The sequence below is a fragment of the Nasonia vitripennis genome, chromosome 1, assembly GCF_009193385.2.
Source record: "Nasonia vitripennis strain AsymCx chromosome 1, Nvit_psr_1.1, whole genome shotgun sequence".
NCBI classification, from domain to species: domain Eukaryota; kingdom Metazoa; phylum Arthropoda; class Insecta; order Hymenoptera; family Pteromalidae; genus Nasonia; species Nasonia vitripennis.
The window spans coordinates 25,531,565-25,551,381 of NC_045757.1; the positions used below are offsets into that span (position 1 = coordinate 25,531,565).

A 19,817-nucleotide genomic window follows, 5' to 3' on the forward strand; every position below is an offset into this window, starting at 1 on the left:
TGAAATCTATTTGATTTTTCATATTCTAAACACAAAGTAGCCCAATCAATCCATAAATATCCAGAGATTTCCATAAGTTCACTATGTTACTTTCTTCCGATAAATATATTAAATTTTAAACTCGCGCGAGCACAATATCGACGCAACGCTAGAGTATCAGGTAATCTTGAAAAATAAGCAAGCGAAGATCGGAACTCGCAGGGTCAATCAGAAGCCTCGTGCGTCGCATATCATATACCTAACATCAAAGCCAGTATAGCCAGTATATTTGCGCGCTAATCCGACGTCCCTGCTCTCCGTCCGCCCGGCGCCTCTCAAATATTACTCTTCCAACTCGACAAATTGCAATTTAGCCGACGAGACCTGGGACGCGAAATGCGAGGCGTGCTCGGAGATCCGCATTAGTCCGGAGGTCCCCTCTGTCTTCCAGGCCAATACATACATTGCCCAGCGACGATTTTCCCGAGGCGGGACCAGCTCCTATATGTATATACTCGCACATAGCCACTTCTGCGCGAGCGCCAGTGTGTATACCTGTATGAATCGCGGACAGGCGGAAGTGTAAATTTTGGCCAGGCGGTGCTCAGCTGGCCGGTCCGCCTAATCCTCTAACAAATTATCCAGGACTTATATATTGGACGTGCATCGCGCTTGTCGCGCAGAGGGAGAGAAACTAAACTTGCTCGCTCCAGCCCGCGGCGACCGCGTCGGCACACAGAGCTGGAGCTACTATATATATACAGCGGGAGAGTGTTTCGTATAGGCCAATGGAATGGGCTTGGCCTGCTATACAGAGGAGGGAGACACGATTCTCGCGTTAAGACGCTATCCCGCTTTCAGGATTTCCTCGGGATATTCTCTCGCCGGGGACCGCAGAGTATCTGCAGGTTCATTTTGCGGGACATCCGCGCAGGATCAACGCACTGTCCTCACCTATACTGCAGCGGTCGAGTTATTTTTCACTACTCTCGTTTTAATATACGCGCGCTGCTTAAACGCGAGGAGTTAAATGAGAGCGCGTGATTCGCGCGAATCGTTTTGAATCTCCGCGGGGGAGTCGCGCGGCAGTTGTGTCTTATTTTTTGCTCCTGCTGTGCGCGAGAGACGAAATGAGGGGAGGATAGGAAATGTTTTTTAATTGACGAACGTGGTTTTGCGGTGTGGTTGCGTGCAATTGAATTTCGCCTGGACTGATGAGGAGCGTTTTTTTTTAACGAACGCTCTCTTCATTAGAAGTTTTAATTGATGGTTTGCAGGTGCGGATATGTACTCCGTGCGCTAGGACGATTTTGAGATTGCGCGCGCGCAGCGAGGCGAAGAACGGAATTCAATTCGAAAGTTTCGGCTACTGTGTTCTCGGGTATGCCTGTATGTATATAGTTGTACGATTTTATTCATTACCCAGGGTATTCTCGTGCTGCAATTAATTTGAGTGTTGGAGCTAAGATAGTCATTCATACTGCGATTCCACGAGAGTGAGCTGTTTATTGCATTATATTCTGATTATCTGCAAACACGTTTTGGACGTTTTATATTTTACTCATCCGCTAATTCGAGAATAACATTTATGAAGAGATGAAAAGCCTACTTCTGTCCCGTTTTTCAGGTTAATAAAGTGCAGGCTATTATATCGTTCAACTCCATACAAATATTGAAAAGAGTTCAATAAATTCGGAAGAAATGCCCATAAATAAATATGGAAACCTCCGAAACAGCAATAAAATTATCACGTATAAAAGTACAACAGGCATCGACGAATAACAAAAAGAAAAAAAAAGCCGAACCTACACCGATTAAAAAGCGTACAGCAGAAGAGAGCGCGCAACAGAAAAGTCGAGAGAGAAAGAGAGAATCATGGAAAATACGCTCCCTCGGGAATCATTCCAACGAAGGTAATTAACCCGAGGCGCGAGCGAAAATGCAACCAGGGCTTCGTAACCTCGTAAAGCTACTGCATCTCTCTCTCTCTCTCTCTCACTCTTGCTCGCTCACTCGTTCGTTTCATGACCCGAATATATCCGCCAATTGGCGATCGCTGCGCACGCAATGATTAACGGCACGAATAATTATTTTACAAGAGCCCGTCCCCAGGGCGAGAGAATGTTAGGATCACACCCGCGTGTGGTCAGCGCGCATTCACTTTGACTCGCTTATTCGCCCCTTTTTTAACGTTTTTTTTTATCAGCGCATTGCAACGTCCGCGGTTTTATCGTGGAATTAATCGAAAAGGGAAACAACGCTTTGAATAATGTATATCGCCAGTGCCGTTGGACTATTGTTGACGTTGTTGTTATGAAATTGGTAACTGTCACGAAGGCAGTTAGTATTAGTGCGCGTGTTATCTATAAGCGTAAATATTTACATCAATGTAATCAAATCACATATATACTTCTCTTGCTGCTGTACTAAAATTACTACATTTCTCTTCCCGAAATGGTACATGTAACACCAGAGAAAAATTGGGCAGCCCATGCTTCGTATTGGTTATTCTTAACTGTGTTATTTTTCTCTCGATTTTTCTAGAACACTGTTCTCATAACGAATCTCAATTCGACTTTCCATAACTCTTGAGGCTTATCGCAAGCTCCTTCGCCGAAGCACATATCCCTCAAAATTTCGCACCGCGGCCATACGCGTCGGAAATTTCGAAGAGATCGTTATGGGTCGCGCGCGACTATCGGTGAGTCACGACCGAGTGTATACCTCCGGAACGAGCACATTTTCCCTATCAAGCCATACGGAATCGCAAGTCACAATGGCCTACACACGTGCCCTATCTGTAACGTTTTGCATCGAGGCTCGTAAGCACGTGATGGCCCGAGATGATTAAGAGTTCACGCGGACGTCGACGACCATTATAGGTATAAACGCGTAAAGGCGTTTGGTCATGCTCGATGAAATGTGTTACGACCGCAACAGGATGAGAACTGCATACCGGATGCACAGTTATGAGTGTGATTTCGACCACGCGGAATACATCACGGAATAATAATTCGCGGAATACATCGTCGCTCCGTACGAAAAGTAGCACAGTTCAGAAATGCCGCCGCCAAGAGTAGCACAACTTTCGTATTTCGCGCGAAGACTAGCATAACTCGCGACTTATATTACTTAAAATGTGAGTATTTTACGTTTTTATCGGATTATTGGGTTAGTTAAGTTCATGAAAACCTTGTACAAAGACAGACAAACCTCAAAGTTTTAAAAAGGTTCGAAAATTTCTTAAAAAAGTGAACAATTTAGAAAAATGCTTGTAAAAATTATTGTATTTGTGAAAACAATTTTGAATTAGGTAAAAAATTTCGCAAAAATCGGGAAATTTTTATAGAAATTCGTTGTTTAAAGTTTGAGTTGTGCTAGTTTTCGCGGCAAATGCGCGAGTTGTGCTAGTCTTTGCGGGGAATTTTGGGTTGTGCTAGTCTAGCGTGCGTCAAATGAGTTGAGTCCGCCGGTGAGCCTCTTATTAGGCCTTTAGTACAAAACATAATATGTTTTTATATTCATTAACATCGTAAAAGTGTTGAATAAAAATTTAAAAGAAAAAATAATTTCGTTGTATTTTATTACATTGCAGAATGATTTCTATTTATTCCAAGATTGTCATTTACAAAATTGATAGCATATTTAAAAAGAGCATATTATACAGCACGACCGTTATCGTAAAGTATATCCATACTAACAGTCAAAATGTCATAATAGACTAAAAACAGAAAAAGTCTCTAAAATTATCTGTATTGATATCCAAACGAAGCTGCAGCAGCAAAACTCGTTGTTCATTTCCATAATTATGGCGGCAATAAGATGTTGAAGAAGCGAAGGATAATGCGTAGGTAAATTGAACATGGTACGTGAGTATATTCTTTTCCTTGTCCCGTCACGCAAAAAGTGTCATGACCATTAGAACAGTAGAACCAGTTTTTGGTACTGTCTCGTGACGGTCACAAAGGAATGAATCAACTCACATCAAGTGTACACTGTACGCCGTATTCCTAAGTCGCCATAAAGTCGCTGCCAAATTCGCTGTCTACGATGATACCGGACGATTACTGGTAGATAAATCGATTGCGTTTTCGTTCGAGTTTCCTATATTCTCCTCATTACTCTCATTACTCTCCACGGGTGAGGCCTCGGTATTCTGGGTGGATTTCTCTCGTTTTTCTATCGGATCAAGTTTTAAAAGTTTCCGAACCTCATAAGCCTTTTTATTTGAAATTAGGCCCCACACGTATTGGCAGGATGCACCCATCAGAGAATCAATATCTAGGAAGTTAACAGCTATTATTAAAGGAATCAGTCTTTTGGCTTCTCTTTCTGTCTGAAAGTAAAAGAAGGACGGGCATAATTAATCACCAAACATACGAGTACAAAATAGGATTGAATAAGCTGCGTGAAAATACCCCTACTGACAAATCTCAGGTGACCAAAATCTCACCTGAGATTCTGTCCAACGGATTGCCAAAATTTCTTAAATAATTATAATTCAGTTTGTTATAATTAATAGTTACCTTCTAAGTAGTAAAACTCCCCAAGTAAGTTTAAAAATACAAGTTTTTAAGCATTTGAAGCAATGTTTAAAATTTTTTTTAATCACATGAGGATCTCTGGTGAGAAACTCAGGTGAGAACATAGGTTAAAATTTTAAAAATCGAAACCTGCCTTAATCAACTTGAAACATTGTTTTTTGAACTTATTTAAGAGTCTTTACTACATAAAAGGTAACTTTTAACTATAATAAACTGAAAAATAGTTATTTAAGATATTTAAGCAATCGGTAGGGCAGAATCACCTGAGATCTCACCTGAAATTTTTCAGTAGGGACATACCTCTAGAAACGTTCTATCCCAATCGCTTAGGTCGTATCTCTTTTGATGGTAGATATCCTCTTCCTCCTCTTCGACAGGATCGTCCCTGTGATAACTCGCCCATTCGACGATTCTACTTAAAATTTCCGAGCTAATGTACGGAAGTGGGATTTCTTCGTCTACTTCTTTTGGATCTATGCCCAGGTCGTCTAGCAAAGTTTTGATTGTCTTAAAGCGCGTAGCTATATCAACGTCGATTTTGAATACTCCATCGGTGGTTATAACCTTAATGAAACTCATCTGTAAAAGCACGTAAGAATAACCTATAAATCTCGGGCACTAACTATAGCTATTATTAAAATAAATGGAAACAACTAGAAAGTCATCTCGAATCACAAGAAATCTTGACGAAGCAGCAAAATATATCTAATGTAAATATTAAACACCACGTACCTTGCCAGTAGTCGAAGAGATGCGACTATGTCAAACTAGTGAGCAAGAAATGTTGAATGTTCTAGTTTCAGAGCGGAGTCCAGAATGATTATTCGAGGCTATTCGGGGCCTTTATATACCTGGGCCATCTAACCATCCCCGTGGTCTCCACACAGGGCCTTGCGAGCGTCCAACGAATGGAATTTGGAAAAGGTATAGGATTGGAGCCTTATTGACACTATAGTTGTCAGGTCGATGATACGCGTACCTATACGCCTAGCTGCTCAGTTTACTGACAATTCAGACGGCAGATAACTCAAGCGCCAGTCTGCGCAGCCGGGCGTATAATATGCTCGCGCATCGTTTTGAGGGGAAAGAGATAGTACAGAAGCGAAGCCCTCAGAATTTGCGCCATGCGCGTTTACAGCTGATACGGCACGTACATGGGCACTGCAGTGTTTAGGTGATCGTGTGCACCATCATGACGCGCAAATGTAATTTATAATAAACGCTTACTTGTAATAGCTAATTTGACAGTGCATTATTATTTGCTTGATTGTTTGCTCATAGCTGTCTGTGTGTGTTCGTATACGTCTGTATCTCAGCCTTTATACTCCATGGATTTTTTAGTTTAGCGATTTCAGTTGTTTCTAATAAAGTTATTAAACAAAATTGATAAAAGTTAATTGCTTAAAATATACGTGATAGAGAATAAAATGAGCTATCTTTTCACCACGGAGAATTTATATTATAGTTTGTCGTTCTTTTATTATAAACCATAAAGTGCAATTTTTTTAACCGTTAGAACTCGAAAACTAAATGTCAAACCTCCCTTAACTTAAAATGAAGGACTGAAGCTTCGATATAAAGTTCAATATGAAATAGGAATATCGTAAATTTTTAGCAGAAACAAAATCAAAGGAAAGGAAAAAGGAAGAAAAAATCAGGCCTCCGGATAGAGGGATAGTTTTGTCGTAGCGCTTTCGACCAATCCTATAACTCTTATCTTCCTTTGGCTATTGTTGCGTGTATCTGCTGTTTTACAATTGACGTTTTAGTTTTCCGAGAGGCGTTCTTTTCTGAGAACGGTGAGATATTTCTTTTGCAACTCGAAATTGAAGTCTTTATTCAAAGCTTGAAAAATTTTATTCGCCAAAGAAAATATACCGATTTTTTTATTTAAGCAAGATATCAAATACGTCGAGTCGGCCGTTATTTTAATTAAAAACTTAATAAATATCGAGTCTCGTTTATTATTTTATTTTGAATTACCAGACAATTTCGAAAACGTAAAAATATTCACGGGAATATTCGCAAATTAAGGTGCCACAACAGGGTGCTGTCATCGGCTCTGAAAGTTATACCTCATCACGTGATTATTGGAGGCAGGTTTGAACATGATTTCACTAGTTTAAAGAAATAGAAGTTGAGAACTAAAATATTATGTAGCGTAATGGTTTATATAGTAGACATTTTTTAATTAATGTCCTATATTAACGAGATCTTTTGAAAACGGAAGCAGAATTGTTAATTCTAATCACATATTATTTTGTGGACATTGTGGAATGAAGCAAAATCCACAAACTGACAAATATTTTGAAACAGTAATAAATGTAAGCACATTGTAGGAGTACTGTTAATTTTAAATAGGTTCATATGTCTATATATATATATATATATATATATATATATATACACATACATTTTTGAAGACTAATATATGAATAATAAATATTGATTTAATATTTATGATTATTTAATTATAAATATTAATTTTTTTCTTCTCATTAAAGTTTTCAATAAAAATTTTTTTAATTTCCTAATTTTTCAAAAAATTTTTTGCAATTTTATTAATTTTAACCAAAATAACTATTTGTTTATCTCTAAAATAATTAGATTTTTTCATGTGGGAAAGATCTGAAATGTACTAGTCTTCGCGGCAAATCTGAACCGTACTAGTCTTCGTAGCAAATCTGAACCGTACTACTCTTCGCAGGGACCGACGATTTATTCTCCTGTAATTTATAATATATAAGTGTAATAAGTATTTATATTTCGTAGATACTTTTTCCCTAATCCTTGATAAGAAACAGAATGAATTTGAAATTTAGTCGATTTCTTTCTGTATTTAATTGATTAAAAACTTTGATTATTCGTACCCGATCGATGCGAGCTCCATCAACTCCACCTTTTTTCTAATAAAACACCCATACCGAATTCCCTTACTCCAAACTCGTTGCCCCGCATAAACAGGCAGTCTGGCGGAAACCAAAACTCCGTCTTTAATTACCAATTCAGCCTTTCGAAGGCAGCAAAATAGACAAAGAAACGTAAGTTCTGAAAGTTTAAACGCTTCCGGGCGTCGCGCCTTCTCAACGAAACTTCGATGCCGTGTCGTTTATTGAATCTTTTTGCGCCTCGAGTAAGTATACTATATATACATAGTTCGGAAAATCCCCGCGGATGAGATCGAAGGTGCAGCAGCGGGATGAAATATCGCACGAGCGTACGGATCTTTGAGAGTTTTCCCCTGCGAGCGTCAGGTACGCTTCGAGTGTACGTTATAGCGCTGCGTTTTGAGGTTCGGCGATGAATCCTGTCGCGTCGAGCTCGTGCGGGAGAACGGAGCACAGTTATGCGTTCGTGTTTATAAAGGTATGCGAAGTTTCGGTGAAATAAGATGATTTTATCTTCATAGCTGCGATATAGTTTCATATTCGATACGAGTCGAGAATATATTGAAAAATCTGCTGATCTCGTAGGACATAATCTATAGGTGTGGTGAGAATATCGTTTTCATCTGATTTATGCATAGCTTCACAGGTGATATCGTTGTTAACTAAATATAACGGAGCGTCCTTTATTAACGTCGTTCAACATGTGAGCCAATAGTATAGGTATAACGTATGAATAAAGTAATTTTTTCTCGCGTGTAAATTAATATTTTTCAAGAATCAAAAAATCCGCGACCCTACTCGTAAATGTCAGCAATAAAAAACTTCAGCTCGAAGTACATCATTAAATTACACCAATCTATTTCAAGTGAAATCCAAACATTTAATTACTTTCATTACATCTCTCTGCTGCTCTTCGCGACAGTATAAAACGTAAACGTTCTGAACGAAAGAACAAAACGACGTCGTTTCCTCAACGAGGAAACAATAAAAGCCTGAAGGACATCAGCAGCGCGGCCAAAGTATTCGAGACGTGGCAGTCAAGGGAAAAGGTCGCGAAGCCTCGCGCGCTCGCACATGCGTTAGAAGTTTCGCCCTCGTCGTCGGCAGTATAACTTTCGCCTGACCGCAAACGTAACGCAGTTGACCCGACGACGACTAATGAGATTCACTCAGCTGATGCCGCGAGGCGAATTCGGCCCTGCAGCCCCAGAAGTACATACGTATCCTTGGCAGTTGCGTAGCAGCGATGCTAATGCAACGCTGAAGCTCTGCAGGAAAATTTGTCGGTTCCAGGTGTCTCTCTCTCTCTCTCTCTCTCTCTCTCTCTCTCTCTCTCCCGCGTACATTCTTATGCATGTATGCATATACATGTACGTGGATGTGCAGCAGCCCTTTACTTTCAACTCTTTCATCGCGAGACGTCGCGGCAAGAAAGTTATGAGCGGAGATGCTGATGCTGTTTACACAGGTGTATGGGCCGATGTGGAATTCGCGAATCGTGAAATGGAGTTTGCTTTGAATTTCATGCCTCGATGGAAAGCCAAACGGCCGAGCTGAAGCGCGCGCGGACGTTTATATGTTTTTGCCTTCTAGGTTTTACGATACGGGCGCATGCATGATATACTGGCAATTTTTCAGTTTCGGGTCTATACTGCGTCGTGCTTTTTTTTCTTTTATGCCGACGAGATAGTTGCTTTTTCTTCCGTCTGTTGTGCGTACCTGCGATTTTCTCCGCTGAATTCATATTTATTCTTCCTGTTGACTGTGGAAAATTTCGAAATTTACGACTGGCGAGCGTCGATATCATCTTTGCTCAGCGAGAAATAATAATTTTTTTTCCACGATCGACAACGCGCATAACTATAAGAATCGAAAGAAAAATAAAAGGCTTCTTTCGCCAAGGATGGATAAAAGTCTCTGGGATTTTTGAAAAACGAGAAGGAGAGGCCGGAAATGAAGTCCCCAAGCGAAATTTTGAGAGAGGGGCATCCACCTAATTTACGGACACTTGCACCTCGTATGTGCGCCGGCGGGTGACCCGACGCGCCGAGAGCAAAGAGAGTCGAGAGGGAGAGAAGAACTCGAAGTTTATAAGTAACGCGATTTGCCAATCTTTCGAATGGCCGGGGTAGGATTGTTCAGCTGACCGGAAATCAAGGGTTACGGGGAAAATAAGAACGATTCGAGTGTTTTTCGCGTGTAAGGCCTTTCTATTCTCTCTATGTGTATTTCGTACAAATAGAAAAATAAAATGATGAATACAAATTTGAACGTCACGCGCGCAATATTACTTACGTTTGTGGAGCATGATGCGCAAAGAGTATTATGCAATATCAAAGGGAAATTCGAACAATATCCGGCCAATTTTCATGCATAATTAATTAGCATCGCCGAGAGAACGCGCATTACTATCATACATACAAAATTAATCCGCGTCGGCCTAATTTATTCACTTCGAATCGAAATAAAGCAGGAATTATAATCTTTATTATACATGATGTCCCTCCAGTCGTAAAAATTATATTTCCGGATAATGCAAATCCCGTATAGTACTTCGACGCGATAAATTCCGCGATTGTCAGACGCGACCCATATACGTTCTCGAAATCTCTCGACTTCCAAAATCGGCGCAAAAAGATGATATTCGCACACATATACAGAAGCAAAGGCCCCTTTATATAGCTCTCCCTCTCACGATTACCAGCTCGTTAATCGTGATAGCGGACAGCTTATTGCATCATCATCCGAGGCGTAAATTTAATTTCGGCCCGGCCCCTCCGCATCGCGCACTAGAACCCTACGATTCTCTCCGGAAAAAAGGGACGACGACGAGTGTAGGAAGTCGCCTCGGGCCGAAGTGTGCAAATACGTGTGGCCGCGTGACGATTAATTATGCCGAGTCAAGTGTATAGTAGGGTACGAGCTAAATGCGTATATAGCGAGGCGTGAAAATAGACGCGCCATATACACCGGCCGGAGTGGAAACGCGGAAAAAGACCGAGAGACCGCGTTAGCAATAATATCTTACGCCTTCGGCGAGAGAGCTGAGCGTTGTGACATTATATTATACGCCGAGAAAAATGACGACGACTGCTGCCTATCTCCCTCTCTCTCTCTGGAATTTCTTCAGTCAGCCTTTTTCAGCGAGAGCGAAGGATAAGGAATCAGCGGCGACGGCTGGGTGTATACGTACGGCTGGAGATATTTTTTGAACGGGGGGAGGCAAGAGTGGCTGGCTGATAAGCCCTTACCTGGGGCTTTTCTACCGTGAAGAGAAAGAGAGCGCTGAGAGAGAGCGTTCTGCAGTGCGCGCGATGAATACCGAAGTGCTATCGTGGAATTCGAGTTTTTTAAAGGTTTTATACTCGATTCCGCAGTTGCGTTTGGAATTGCATGGCCTTTCTCTGTATACTCATTGTATTTTGTGCTATGCTATACGATCAAAACTGGAGGTTCGAGCGAAAATTGACTAAAATTTCCTTGCAGTTTATTAAATTTTTGCGTTCCTCATACGCTTTTAATAGTATATTGTGTACCAAGGGCGTAAAGTGGGCTTTTTTAGGCCGAGTGTGGATTTTGCCGTACGAGCCACAGATGAGTACTGCAAAATCCACGAGGCCAAAAAGCCCACTTAGCCCTTGGTGCACACCATATTTTATGTAACGCGCGGACGTATTTTCGCGTTTTTCGTACGTGTTAAGAGGGACTGATGTGACTATTTTTTGACACGGCAATCGTGCTCTTGTCTTGTTCAAACATTATATAAAAGTCAAATTCATTTTTGTTTTTTTTTTTTTGTAAATAAATAATTGATTTTAACAGTACCGAATTTATAATGAGAAAATTGGAAAAAATGAAATAAAGTATTATGTAAAGGGTTTTAATAAAAAAATAAGAAATTTCGACAATGTTAATTTATATTTAGTTATAAATTATATATTGTTCAAGAACATAACAGTTTGTACATTTTTTATTTAATAATAAATAATGCAAATTTATCAAAATCAACTTTTTTTTTTAAATTACAAAAAAAAAATTTTGCGGGCAATAAAGACTTTTTAGTGGGCAATAAAGGCCATTATTGCCCGCTGTTTGAATATGCGGGCAATAAAGGTTTTTATGGCCTGCTAAAATAACTTTTTTTGCCCGCCGGTCAAAAAAGAGTCACTTTAGTCCCTATAAATAGGTACGAAAAACGCGAAAATCGTTCGCGTGTTACATAAAAATTATATTTCAATTAGCAATATGCACCGGAAACTGTGCAGCGTATCTTCAAATTATTATTATTTATTATACTACTAATGATAAAGTGCCATTTCATAACGCAAAAAAAAATTAAACTTAATATGTACATCCTTTTCTCTCTTCCACTCCAAATCTAATCCGTCCAATTTATTGGCATAGGCGACAAACCGATACATATGCACTGGGCTCTCAGATAACCACTAGGGAAATAAAAAAGCGTCCATGTGCCACCTATTTTCGCTTCGATGGAAGAAGGACAACTGGACCAGTCCAAAAAATTTTTGCTTCGATATATCCGGACCTGCGAACAGCCAATCAGAGAACGAATATAGAATGGCACCGTGTCTTTCTTAGAGCCGGATAACACACGTAACTTTCCGTGACACCCTATACCCGGAGATAAGCCGTATCCGAGATCCATATCACAGCACCATCAATCATCGTCCGCACAAAACGCCAAGTCCTTCCGCCCTCTGAAAGAGCTGTCATCTTCCCGCAACAACGATCATCCAAAAAAAGAGAATATCATCGTGTCGTCGAGGAAAAATTCAAATTTCATCGACGATTCTCCGACAGGTATAGCCTGTCACATGGGCAATTCGGCAAGATTGAAATCCAAATTCGTCCACAGGGACGCCCAGAGGCCAAAGGACGCGTGCGTGTCCTGTTTTCAATTTTCCCCCCGACGATGGCCGCGTATTCAGATCTCCCGAAGGACTGCCGCACGCGCGGCGACTCGATGCCTTTGAAATTGTCCACGGCTCGGCCTTATCGCGCGGCAGCTTCGAAAGCGACGACTCAAAGCCGATATGAATGCCATTTAACTGTCCCGAGAGCGGCACACAGGGAAAACAATTAAGATCCGACGTGCCCTTTTAATAGACGCGCGGATGGCCGAACGGCTTGATCGCTGGCACAATTGGGTTGGCCACTTCGATTTCTCTTATGTAAATGACAGCCGAGAGCTTGAGGAGAATTGAAATTTGTTGTGGAGAGACAAGAGAGAGAGGTTCAGCCTTTCATGATTGCGAATGATAATCGTTTTCTTGGACACTATTGCGGTTATTGTTTCGTTCAAATTTTCTCGTTCGTTCGTTCATTTGCAGCGATTAAAAGGTTCATTTTCTACTCGAAAAATCATAAGTATAGCTATAGCGTAATGTGATCTCAGGCGATTTAAAAATTATAACTACACGCATACATTCCAATGGCCACTTTTAACTTCTCTTCATATTCGCATTTTACGCCCGTTTACGCAACGTGCATCTCTTGCTCGCGATTTTTTCCCTCTGCATAAGGTCCTTTTTTGCAGGACTCGAGCTCCGACTGCAACTATTCTCTGAAACTCGTTACCCGCGAGCAGCGGCGGTAGCGTTGAGCCTTTGAGAAAGTGGTGTTTTTTTGTCGTTCCCTCTCCGCGTTATTATAGCGCGCACGACAGAAAGTTTTAATCGTTTTACGACAGGAGTTTCGTCATTAGTTTTCATTTTGACAGATGTGCAGACTGCAGAGGGAAAAATGCTCGCCCAGAGAGTAGAAGAGTAGATGCAGCTCGCGCGGAATAATAGTATTCGCTGAATGAACTGCAGTAAAACGTGTGTCAGTGCTTTTGTCACGTGATGAATGGAGCGTTGAGTGTATTTCTCGCGTTTGACAGATACTTTTTTTTGTATTTCAGCTCGTGTGTGGGAAAAATTAATTCTCTGCGAATCGTAGATCGAAGATTTATTTCTATGACGCGCGGTCGAATGCATTATATTGAATCCAGCCTACGATGGTTTTTTAAAAGTTTTGATAGCTTCTCGTTGTGTTTTTAGATGACGCTGCTGCATGAATATGCATATGTATGTACCACTCACCAATCTGGTTTATTTTCACAGCTTCCGCTGCTGACTCGGAAATCGACGAGCTGACGACTTTTGAACTATTATATGAAAATTTCAATTTGCAAACCGTCCGAATTCCCTTAACCCACTTTCAGGAATATAAAAAAAAGCGCCGATTCCGTATTACAAACACGCAAAAACTCCGACCACACGTAAAAGTAACTGGAAAGTTTGCAAACACAGCTGGCTCCTTAAAAGAATATTTTTAATCATCATTCTCAGCTGCAGCGTGAACTCTCGAAACTCTCTGGCTACCCTATCCTTTTTGCGTATCACGAAGACTAACCAAAATTAACGAGCGCGCGTCTCATCTTTACACCGAGCTTTACACACACACACACACACACACACACACTGCGGAAACTCCTTCGGCCGAACTCGGACCTATGCTCCTGCCGAAGCTTAATTAGTTTTACACGGGCAAAAAAATCCATTAAGAAAGTCGCAAACTTAAACACAGTGAAGAGAGAGCAACGTAGGGCCTTTTTCTTAAAGCCGCGGCGTGCGTTCTTTCACGGATAAAAATAAAGAGAGAAAATAAAGCGCGACGAGAGGAAAAGCTGGAAAAAGGCGAGAGAAGGCGAAAAAAGAGCAGTTCTCTCTCTCCTCGGGCGGCGAACGAGAGGGAGAGAGAAGCCCGCGGGGAGTTTTTGAAATCAAGCGGCGCTGTACAGAGTATACGTGTGTACTTTGTTTCTTTCGGGAGAGAGAAAGAGAGAGGGTGGGCCGCGCTCGCGCCGCGTCGGAGAATTTCCGCCGCTTTTAGAATTCATTCGACGCGCGCCGGGCCGAATCTGCCGCGAGAGCGCTATATATGCTCCGCATCATCGACGAGCCTCAGGGGGACGGCGCCGCCGGAAAAAAATGTGAGCAGTGCCGCGCCGAGGGAGAGAACCTTTGCGCAACCGAGAGCTATACTGCAGCTGCGGAAAAAGTTGGGTCGCCAAGAGCTTGCGATTCTGTATGTACGTGGGTGCGTACGTGTGTTGCCGAGCGAGTTGCGAAGGTGAGATGGAATAGTAGGTATGAATGTGTAGCCGAGAAAGTTATTGGCACTACAGTGGGGATTTCGTTTGTTTATATGCTGATGAATGCGAGCGCGGCGGTTTTGTGTAAATGAATTTCGTTTGTGTGAAAAGCTATGTTTTTTTTATATAAATTGTAAAAGTGCGAGTTGTGTTCTTTGCTTAGTAGAAGAAAGCAGTTGTCGAATTCCTTATTTAGCATTGATTTAGTTCTAAAAATATTCTTGAGTATAGTCTTCTCACTTCAGGTAGTGTTATTTTCTACACACAGTTGTTTATACACGTTGCAAGATACAATATGACGGCGTTCAGAAAATCCAATTTAAAAAATATCCTATTTTTCGAATCAGGGCATGTCATTTGCGAATGGTAAATATAGACACGCAAAACTCATTTCGTACAGATCCACACCGGATATACCAATTTGTTCGATGATTTTCCACTGAATCCATCGACTAACTATACAAAAAAAGTTTTTCAGCAGTAAAGATCACAATAAATACTGGTGCGAGCTATAAACAAAAGAGGCTAACACGTCAACTATATACAACGACCAAATTACTATCATTTCCGAACTTATACACTGAGAAAAATTTGATAGTAGAAATTACTATTTGGGATAGTAATTTTTACTGCTTTTCATAATAAATTGGTAACAGACTTTTAAGATATTAGATTTTACTGTCCAAAGATAGTAATTTTTGATGAAATCGAATTTTTAAAAATTTAATTTCAATTTTACATAGTTCTATATTTTACAGCTCTTAGGTACTTAGCGCTGTTATTACTTTATTATTTATTATTGATTATTATTATGATGTTTGGAAGAAAGAGATTACATTTTTTTTTATGGTGACGGGAATCGAACCTGGAGCTCCGGCATGAGAGTCGAGTAAGTGCGACCATTTACCTAAACAGATCTGTCACGTACAAAATTTCAGATCCAGCTGATGTATTAATTGACGTACGAACTAAAGTTAATAAAAATTAACGACGATTAATAAATAATAAAGTTAAATCAATAGACACAGAAACTCATTATAATAAAATAAACGTAAAATGTCAACTAAAATACTGATTACCGCAGAAAAAAAAATTAAATTCAAACCTTACCGACTGATAATATTATAATTTTTCCCACATTTTATAGTACATTTTACCATCTTAGGTAGTAAAAATTAAAAAATTAAGTTTTTGAAAGCCGTAACAATTTTTACTATCTGAGATAGTAAAAATTAATATCTCTTATAGTGAATTTTACTATAAAAGATAGTAAAAATTACTAGCATTCGAATCTGCTACCAAATTATTATCCGAGATAGTCATTTTTACTGTCAAATTTTTCTCAGTGTAATACTAATTCCGCGCCCCTGCATAATTCCCTCGCACCGTCCCTTCAACTAATTCTCATACTGCGAGCATATAGCAGTACAGTATAGCGAGTCTTGTCTCGTCCATTTTTCTCCTCGTGTCGCCGGCTCTTCTGCGACACATACACACAGGACGAAACAATACTGAGAGCGCGCAACAACAGCTTCTCAAAGGATTCTGTCCGAAGCCGTGTCGGAGTAGTTTGCCTATTTCGTTAGTCGGCCAGCTCTCCGCTCGCGAAGCCGGAAGCAAAACACCTCTCTATCTCTCTCTCATCATTGTCGGCATTATGCGAGACGCGTTTGCAGCAGTTCGACCGTTACATCCGCTGCGCGAGTCGTTAACAATTAGAGCAAGTTTTTCGCGCGTAATCGAGTTTCGCCGAGAGACTCGCGTAGTTTGCCGCAGCGACGAGCTTTTTGAGGAGATTGTGTACTGAATGTTTACACGCGATGAGGCTGTGTCCGCAGGAGTTGGTCCGAGAAAGTTTACCTTTACCGCTCCTTCAACGCAGCTCGTCCTGTGTGGCTGATGTATATTTGCTCGTCGTTCCCGGCGGTTTGTCGGCGGTGTTGTACTAGATCGAAGATCGACGCTGTAGTGTCGCAATATTGTTACGAACAATCAAGGCTACTTCGAGCATTGCAGTACTCAGCTGGTTCACGCGTATCTATTTCGCTATGCATACAGAAAGCTTTTCAAGGCGTGATTCTTGCGCTTATTTACAATTGCTCTTATTTCTGTGCGTGAACTTTGCGATTTAACAAATTTGCGCGAGCAATCCGGTTTTCATGCTCCAAATACACTCCCGGTGAAATGTGAGCGGTTAGAGCTTGCGGCAATCAAAGGAGGTATTTGAGTAAGCGTTAAATTATGAATTCCCCAAAGAAAGTCTGAAGGTGCAAAATTGTAAGGCTCGCATGTCGACGCTTATAGCGGTCACGCTTAAAAGCATCGTATCGTCAAAGGAGCCGTTTTCCCTGAAGAGATTCGCTGAAAGTATATTGATTTAATTTCGTGAAATTTAATTAAATACATTACGAGCACGCGCTTGATACTTACGCATAATATAGTCGTTGTTTTAATTATTGTGCTCAAAAGCTTTCACGCATAGCACTCGTTCAAACAAATACCTACATAAAACGACGTCTATAGTTCGCGTGCTTTTGACGTGACAACATTTTTCAAATATTCTCTGAACCAGAAAAATTAAATTCCTTTTACCTCTACACGTGTTAATTCTATGGTTTATTGATCTAAACCTGACATAAAATCAAGGATCATATTGAGTTTGTAAGTACAGGCGAGATAATGTAAGCGCTCATTTTATATGTGCGGGAGTGGTTATTGCGGTGGCATCTTTTTGAAAGACTCATCTCGATCATACACTCACTCTTTCATAATAAAATTAACTGAATATAAGATTTTAAAAGTCTTTGCTTAAAAACGAGTATCTCGTATAATACATAGAATGAATCATGGTAATTTCTAGAGAATCAATTTTAAAATTTATCTACATGAAGAATTCGTACAATTCTTACTTACGCTTGTATAATGCTCGCAATGATAATGTGTACATACCTGAAACAGATAGTAAACAATAAATTAAATGAAATTCAAGTAAATATGTATTATATTTGACATAAATATTTTAGTGTTCATAACATTGATAAAAATTTAAATAAATAGTATAAATCCCTATGTCTCAATAAATAAACGCACTGTATTTGAAACAATTAAATCAAAAATACGATTCATCAGATTACAATCATATTATAGACAAGTGATAAAAATACTCTACAACCAGAAACACACTGATGATACACCGACCCTGGTAGAAAATTGAGCAGCGGAACTGGTGAGCAGACTAGTGACTGGCCAGTGCTACTGGCCACTACGAAGTACATACATGTCACTGGCTAAGAACTGCCAAAAATAATTTATACAAATCTATTATACGAATAAACAGGTATAATAAGAACAAGCAAAACATATTTAATAACGATAATTATTTTTAATTAAAAATCTACTTAAATCTACCGTTTACCCAAATAATTATGATAATTTTTCAAATGTACGTGTTAAAGAGGCAAAAAGTTATTGTGAATGTCCAAATCTGTCATTATCATGCTAAATTCATGATATTAAAGTTGGATGTCTGTTCTTTTGACTTGTTAAATTATTTAAAAACTGACTGACATGTCAGTTTTTACTTAACCATCTTGGTTCGGCTTTTGATCTTGAACCCTATGGCTTTGGCGGCAAAATATACTGGTGGGTCTATACATGAAAGACGAATTCATATCAGCTAGAATGAATTCAACTAAATATATTGTTTCAACATGCCAATATAAATTAAGTTGAAAATTTTCAATGCTCTAGGTATGATAGTTTTCAAATAAGAGCAAAAATAAAACTGTGAAACAAGTAATCGAAATCAATAAAAATTTGATTTTGCTCTTATTATAAGTCATTTTTATTAATTTCCAATGCTAAAAATAGTAAGAAACGCACAATTGTCATTAGTTCTATTTTCAAGTCTGATTCCCCAGTCCTTGGCCAGTGACTGTGTAAAAAATCTGACGAAATAGGCACAGCGACTGGCGAGTCACTGCTGAACGCACTGGCCAGTTTAATCTGAACTGGGCAGTATGACTGCTAATAAACTGCTGAACATTTCTACCAGGGGACCAACGAAATAAACTCTCGAAGCTCGCGAGAGCTTCACACAGTTCGGCATCGCAAAGAGAGTCAATCAGCAGGTCTCATGTGATTATGTCCCTCTCATACAAGGAACCCGTTGAAACCACCAGCAAATCCCGAAGCGAAACTGATTTTAACCTCGTTTTCATATCGAAGGAGTGTATATACACTACTCATACATGCAGTTCGCTCCGCGAATAGTACACTGTGAAAATTTTTTTCGTAATATTACTAACCCAGTAGTAAACCAAATGGTCCTACGCCCAGCACAGTAAATTTACAAACGGTATAAGTAAATTCATAACGGTATGTAGTAATTTTACTATTTTGCGCGCTGTAATTTTACAACGGCGGTAGTATTTTCACACTGAACGCGAGAATCTGACCCCTGTAAAATTACTACGCTAAGAGTAGTAAACTAATCCAACCTACGCTGGGCGAAGCAATTTTACAACAAGGACGGTAAAATTGCTAGATTTTTGTAATTTTACGTAGCTGATCGTAGTAAAATTGCTATACAAAGGGCTGGAACCTCATGTAATTTTACTACATTTTAGTGATTTTAAAAAATCATTTTTTACAGTGTATAAGACTCTTGGCTCCGCAAGTTCCACTCTCTTTTCGCGTTTTAATATATAAGTAACCGCGCGCGCGGCAGCCGAGTCTCGCGGGCAGCAAGTTTCGTCTGTGCGTACAGCTGTAAGTACCCCCCGCGCATGCGCCATCAAGTGAACTATATGCGCAGAGGCGGGCAGGCGTTTATAACGCGCGCATATCTTTAGCCGTGCGTGCAAATGTGCACTTTGCGAGTGACTGTATGTAATTCCAAGCTGCGGCTCTCATTAGAAGCGCGAAACTTTGATATTTCGCCGAGAGAGTGCGAATATGCGCCGAGTGTGCATTGTGATGTTTTACAGATTACGTACGCGGGATTTCGCGAAAGGGCTGCGTATCGCCCTCTGCACTTGGTGTGTTATTTGGTGAGAGTGCTGAGTATGTAATATTGTTACGTCATATGTTGACTAAGAAAAAAATAAAAATTTGAATAAAATGACGCAGCTGCGTTACACAAAAAAAATATATTTTCCGTAGGACTTAAGAGCAGGCGAGCGTCCGGACAGAGCAATTAGGCAGTCCGAAGAAATAGCAATTAAGAGCGAGTGCAGGTATAGCGAT

General features: G+C 40.1%; 2 protein-coding genes across 3 annotated transcripts in view; both read right to left on the reverse strand.

The window, feature by feature from the left end:
- Positions 1 to 19,817, reverse strand: part of LOC100118106 (RNA-binding protein asd-2) — a 75,824-nt gene that overhangs the window by 27,914 nt on the left and 28,093 nt on the right. The window lies entirely within an intron of this gene.
- On the reverse strand, positions 3,546 to 5,526 carry LOC100118143 (S-phase kinase-associated protein 1). Its single transcript, XM_001602138.4, has 3 exons — positions 5,256 to 5,526; positions 4,824 to 5,102; positions 3,546 to 4,315 (listed from the first exon to the last, which is right to left on the reverse strand). Exons 2-3 carry the CDS (start codon positions 5,100 to 5,102, stop codon positions 4,025 to 4,027), a joined length of 570 nt encoding a protein of 189 aa, XP_001602188.2. The 5' UTR covers positions 5,256 to 5,526; the 3' UTR covers positions 3,546 to 4,024.

Bases quoted from the DNA above. Each gene is read 5' to 3' on its own strand.
- LOC100118143 (XM_001602138.4), bottom strand. From the start codon at position 5,102: ATGAGTTTCATTAAGGTTATAACCACCGATGGAGTATTCAAAATCGAC. The intron at 4,316-4,823 runs GTATGTCCCTAC...TTTTACTTTCAG, and splicing joins GGGATAGAACGTTTCTAGAG to ACAGAAAGAGAAGCCAAAAG.